At 48.6% G+C, this 6,103-nt stretch overlaps 1 protein-coding gene across 5 annotated transcripts in view; it reads left to right on the top strand.

Moving 5' to 3' along the window:
• The first annotated feature begins 1,143 nt into the window (after positions 1-1,143).
• Positions 1,144-6,103, top strand: part of LOC131740530 (radial spoke head 10 homolog B-like) — a 36,064-nt gene continuing 31,104 nt past the window's right edge. For 2 of the 5 annotated variants that reach the window (XM_067012381.1, XM_067012378.1), the window contains exons 1-3: positions 1,176-1,328; positions 2,457-2,803; positions 5,274-5,349. In XM_067012381.1, coding sequence (XP_066868482.1) covers positions 2,550-2,803; positions 5,274-5,349 — 330 coding nt within the window. In that variant the 5' untranslated portion in view covers positions 1,176-1,328; positions 2,457-2,549. Of the gene's footprint in view, positions 1,329-2,456; positions 2,804-5,273; positions 5,350-6,103 lie in introns of all 5 variants that reach the window. The other 3 variants (XM_067012379.1, XM_067012377.1, XM_059036451.2) reach the window with 3 other exon arrangements.

The raw sequence follows: 6,103 nt of genomic DNA, 5'->3' as shown, positions 1-6,103 counted from the left end.
CGGGATCTCAGTTCCCTGATCAGGGATTGAACCCAGACCACGGCAGCAAAAGCCCGGAATCCTAACCAGTAGGCCACCAGGGCACTCCTGGGGGTCTCTATTTTTAAATGTTCCCCGCTGCAGCCAGGGTGGCAAAGAGCATTGTATGCAAGGGGAAGTAAAAGGCTTTGATTTTTCTGTAACTTTGATGCTGTGATTCGGTTTTCTGGGAGTGTGAACTGCAAGGTGGTCTAGTTACTGACTGGTACTGGAGGTAGAAGAATCCCTGTCTGTTGTCAAATGGTTTTTCATGGAGTCTCGTCCCATTTGAATTCTGCCAGGAATGGAAGTAAAAATGCCCTCTGCGGGGTCCAGATGGCAGTTGGGGTACAGTGGCCAGTGTGGACCTCCCACCCACACCCTGCTCTTGACCTCTTTGCCCAAACAGTGGGCTTCCTTCCATTTACAAACTTAGAATTCCTTAGGTGTAAGGAGACAGTCAAGTAATGATCATTGCCACTTGTGCAAGCACTGCACTGCTGGACGTGTCCGAAAGATTTAATATTTGCAAGAACTCTGCATGTTGGGGTTTGTGGGAGGCAGGCCTTCCCCAGAGACCACCTGTCCTCATCCCAGAGCCCTCAAAAATCTCTTACGTGGTCAAGGGGCTCCGCAGGTGTGAGTAAGGGAAGGGTGGTGAGATGGGGCCAGTACCCTGGGTTGGCTGGGTGGGCCCCGTCTAGCCCGTGGCTTCTGAAAAGTGGAGAATTTTTCCCAGCTGGGCCAGAGGGAGGAACGTTGCTGATCTCGAAGATGGAGGAAGGCGACCTCTAGAAACTGGAAAAGGCAAGGACATAGATTCTCCCCTGGAGCCTCCAAAGGAACCAGTCCTGTTGGTTTCCTAACTTACAGAACTGTGAGATGATAAACTTGTGTTGCTTTAAGCCACTAAGTTTGGGGTAATTCGTTTAGGGCCATAATGAAAAAGTAACACCTGAGTTATTTTAGTGTTACCGCGAAGATAAAGGCTGAGAGAGGCGTCGCGCGCGCGGCAATTAGCAGAGCTGGGAAAACCCAGGTCAGGTGCTTCCAGCTTCAGAGTTCTGCTTCAAGGGCTGAGCACGCGCGGCGGCCCCTTTAAGAGCGGGGCGGGGCCCGCGGTTTCCCGGAGACCGGCAGGATCCGGACGCCGCGCCGCTTCCGTCCGGGCTTGGCGGAGCCCCACGGCGTCCCCAGCGAGGTGAGCGCCCCCGCGGGGTCCCGGGGTCCCAGGCCGGTGGCCGTGCTTGCGCCGCGACGGACATGACGGCCCGGTCCGGCTCTTCCTCGGCCTCCGAGGACCCGAGCAGGTGCGCGGTAGGCGGGGAGGGCCCTAGGAAGCGGTAGGACCGAGCTGGAACCCCGCTCCTGTGCGGTCTGAGGAAGGTCAACGGTCGATGATAGAGTCTCAAGGCAGGGAGAACAGAAGATATACAAAAGTTAATAGGAAACACGCCACGAGAAAGTTAAGTTTGCCCTATTAGCCGCTCAGGCTTCACTGATGGAGGACCAGAAAGCCTATGGTAAAGGAGAGCTTAGAAGCGAGAGCAGCTTGCTTCGCTGACAGCACGGAGTGGGGTGTGCGGGGCAGGGAAGGGTCATGGAGTCTTGAAGGAAGAGGGAAGCTGGACCATGTTGGTGAGAGCAGAGCCTAGAGGTGGGGCGGGCGGGAGGATGCCAGAGGATGCCATGCAGGCAGAGGAGGGCATGGGGCGTCCACGGCACCCCGCGGGCACGTGAAGAGGAACCTTGCCTTGCCCTCCGGGACTCACCTGTGCGTCCTGCTTGATGCACTGGGATGTCTTCAGTGGGGCCAGTTTTGGAGGGCCACAGGAACTATGGCTTTGGAGCCCTGTGCCTCGGCTCTAAGACCTTGGGCAAATAATTAGCACAAGAGTTTTTGCTTGACCCTGGCAGTGCTGTCCTAGGGAGTAGGTAGCCGATGATTTCAAGTTCAAAAACAGGAACGTGAAAAAACAATCACTTCGTTATTGACTGTGCACACTGTCTGATCCGTAGGGAGTTTGTGCATCATCTCATCCTTGTAACCAGACAGGGAGCTGTTACTCCTGTTTGACAGCTGAAGCAGCAGGACATCAAGTAACAGCTGGGAAGGGGCAACGCAGCTCATGAGCGCTTTGCCACGCCGACATACCAAGAGACGGGCTTTTAAAGGATGAACTGGTGGCATGTAAGATGTTAGAGGTTAAGTCGGTATTTTTCACACACAGGATTGCTCTTCTTACTGGAGCACTGTTTGAAAAGAAGTGGTAGATGGTGGTCCCAATTTAAAAAATTGTAGGAAACAATGTAATATTGAAAAAGTATTATTTTTATAAACTGGTGAGACTTGATACTTGTAATTAATTTTTCAGGCTGTAGGAAGAGAATGATAATGACATTGGGTTGTAAAACGAGACATAATTTTTATTTTTCAGGTAAAACTCAACGCCTTGAAACAAACAGCTTTCAGCCAGAGGAGTCATCTGATGCTTACCTGTATAAAGTAAACCTTAGGTCTTCTGAAGGCAATGGTGAAAGAAAAGAAAAGAGCAGATAAAAAGGGGGATAAGTTGGCCTGTTCTCCCTCGTCTCTCTCCGATTATACAGAGGTTTCCAAGCAAGATGGCAGCGCTGCTAGGCAAGACACGTCCCCAGGTGCTGTGCCACCGTTGGACACGGAGCTCAAAGAGCCAGGACTCAGAGAGTGCGAAAACGATAATCTGCCGCCTGAAGATACCACCCAGTATGAAGAGCCCGTTCTGACCAAACTCATAGTAGAAAGGTGATTTTTTTTTTTCTTTTGAAAGGTGATTTTAATGAACTGCATCGTCCATGCTCCCTTTTCTACGACTTTCATGCTCTCTGTTCTCTGTCTCTTGATAATCTCTTACTGTAGCTTTACTTCCATCTCCCTAGATGACGGTAAACATCTATGTCTTTAGTGCTGTTCTCTCTCCGAGAGTTTTAGGTTCAGATTTTTACCTCCCTAGTGGACGTCGTCCTCTGGACTTCAAACCTTCTGTGTCCCAACGCAAAGACTGCAGGACTTGAAGTACCACGATCTGGATTTGAGTCTTGGCTCTAGGACATCAGCCCCATCGCCGAACCTTTCTGAGCCTCAGGTTCTTAATGGGGGGAGATAAATGCGTATTCGCACCTTAGAAGGTTCCTCTAAGGTTGCTGTTCCTCCCCCAGCCTTTGGCTCCTCCCTTGGTCCCTGTGTCTATCAGGGCATCCAGGCTCCAAGTAGCAGAACTAATCTCTTCCCTCCCCCTGCCTTTTGTGTTTCTTTCCCCTCCATGCTTCTCTCGTTCGTCCTTTTCGCTGTGCACAGACTTGTCTTCATATCTCTTGCTTGGGCCATTGGACTCACTTCCTAAAGAGCCCCTGCTTCTAGCCTCTCTCCCCAGGCCTCGTAGATTTAATTCCGAATGCTGACTTGGTTTACATCACTCCCTGTATTTATTATCTATGTAACAAGTCACCCCAAAACATGACAAAGCAATAAATACCATGTAGCTTATGGGGCTCAGGAGTCTGGGAGCAGCTTTGCTGGTTGCTGGATGGTGTTGGGTTAGGATCTCGTGAGGTTCAGTGAAGACGTCAACCAGGGTTTGTCTAAAGGCTTGGCCGGCTGGACAGTCTTTCTCAGTGGCTCCCTGGCGTGGCCGTCAGTCTCAGTTCCTCATCACATGCGCTGCCTTCTCAGGGCTGCTGGAGTGTCTTCCCAGCATGGCAGCTGGCTTCCCTGGGGAGTGACCAAGAGAGAGCAGGCTTTGGGAGCCTCGGTGTCTTTTATGCCCTAGTCTCGGACGCCACCATCTGTCACTTCCACAACTGTCCCTGGTGGTCACACAGGTTGCTTCCCTGGCTTCACTGTTGTATACAGTGCTGCTGTGAACATTGGGGTGCATGTGTCTTTTTGAATGAGAGTTTCTGTCTTTTCTGGATATATGCCCAAGAGTGGGGTTGCTGGATCATATGGTAACTGTATTTTTAGTTTTCTTAAGGAACCTCCATACTGTTTTCCATAGTGACTGCCATTAATTCGAATTTTAAAAAAATGATTGCTGAAGTTTATCAAATACTTTTCTGGCATCTTGATATAAACATGGTTTTTCTTCTTTGATTTGCCGATATCATGAATTACATTTATAGGTTTTCTAATGTTTACTCTTCCTTGGATTCTTGGAAGAAGCCCGGTGTGGTCATAGCTGTCACAGGTCCGTTTGTTTTCCACCTCACTCACCTCAGAGCCTAGAGGCGAGCTAGGTGACACATCACACATTATCCATTCGGTGCTGAACTAAAAATCTGGGTGCTGAACTAAAAATCTGGGTGCTGTTCTCGGTACCTCCCTTCCCCGAAGGCAGCACGTCAGCAAGCCTTGATGGTTCTATGTCCAGAATATATCTTAAAAATTTTTAAATATTATCATAGTAAAATACACATAGCATAAAATGTACTATTTTAACCATTTTAAGTATAAATCCAGAGGCATTAAATACACTCATCATGTCATGCAACAATCCCCACTACCCATTTTCAGAATGTTTTCATCACCCCAGACAGAAAACTGTCCAGAATATTCCATACGCCTCCATCTCTCTCCCCTCCCTCCCGGCAGCTAGCTCCCCCGCACACACAGTCCGTTCTCACGGCAGCCGGAGTGATCTTTTTAAGACGTATATCTGGTCTTGTCCAACCCACCTCTTAAAACCCTCTCATGATTCCTCCTAGAGCTTTTAGATTTTATAGCAAGTCTTTATCACAGCCCAGCCTCTTCTACGTCCCATCCATTGCTCGCCTACTCAGTGTGGTCCAGCTATGCAGCTGAACTTGAGCCGGCAGGCTCTTTCCTGCCTCAGGGCCTTTGCACTTGCTGTTTCCTCTTCCTGGGGATCCTCTTCTCCAGGTTCTTTGTTATAAGTAGCCGTCTCCTTACTCCTGATCACATTCCCCCATCATTCCTTTCACAAAAACTGAACGTGATCTGGAATTATCTTGTTCCTTTGTTTCCTTTTTACTGCCTGTCTCTCCTCTTTGAACCATAAACTCCCGAGGGCAGGAACTTGTTCACAGTTGCAGCCCTGGTACTTAGAAGGGGGCAGGCACACAGTGGTCCTCGGTGGGGAATGCTTGTTGAATGAATGTGAGATATTTGTACTTTTTCATGTTCATTACGTATTTTAACACATAGTCACTGAGGTGTGCTCACATGATTTATTGCCTTGAGCTTTATTTCACTGTAGCTATGAAGGGGAAAAAGTCCGTGGACTGTATGAGGGAGAAGGCTTTGCCATCTTTCAAGGCGGCTGTACCTACCACGTGAGTTATACCTCTGGGGACTGCACAGGGCAGACAGCAGGGTGATAATTTTAGATTTGCATCTTCAGAAAGTCCACTGATTCCTCAAAAGAAATTGGAAGTACTTGATGCTGATTTTAGTTTGAACCCTGAGTACATATTTTAAGGTAAAAACATGACTACTTCAGTACAAAGTAGTCATTTAAGATTTTTTCCTTTTGCCAAGTTTTATTTTGTACAAACAACATTAAGGTCACTAAAGTAAAAAACAAAGAGTAAAGATCCCAGTATCCTTTTGCCATAAATGTTTTCAATTTGCTGTGTCTCTTTTTCTGGAGGCGGGGGGCACCGCGTGGCTTGCGGGATCTTAGTTCCCCAACCAGAGATCGAACCCGCGCCCCCTGCAGTGGAAGTGCAGAGTCTTAACCATTGGACCGCCAGGGAAGTTCCTCTTTTATTTCTTGAATGGATGGATCAGTGTTTTTACATGGCCGAATTAATTTTGTAGATAACACCTTGAATCTTTTTTCAGTTTTGAATACATTGCTGTATCAATGTATGGTTTCCATAACTTGAAAGTTAGCCTGAGGCAGCCTTGCCCTTCGCGCTAATGAGAGGCAAACTCCCCTTTATTTCTGGAGGGGGCCCCCTTCCTCGCCGCCAGCTGCCTGCTTTGTAAACTTCGCATGTTTTCCTTAGACTCAGATTCTTCCGATTGAAAAAGGGATCATGCGTTGGGTGAAGGAGGCAGACCCAGTGGAACGACCCAGTAGCC

Source organism: Kogia breviceps, chromosome 14 (assembly GCF_026419965.1).
Source record: "Kogia breviceps isolate mKogBre1 chromosome 14, mKogBre1 haplotype 1, whole genome shotgun sequence".
Taxonomy (NCBI): Eukaryota; Metazoa; Chordata; class Mammalia; order Artiodactyla; family Physeteridae; genus Kogia; species Kogia breviceps.
The sequence above is the reverse complement of the archived record's forward strand: the minus strand, read 5'-3'. Positions and strand labels throughout refer to the sequence as shown.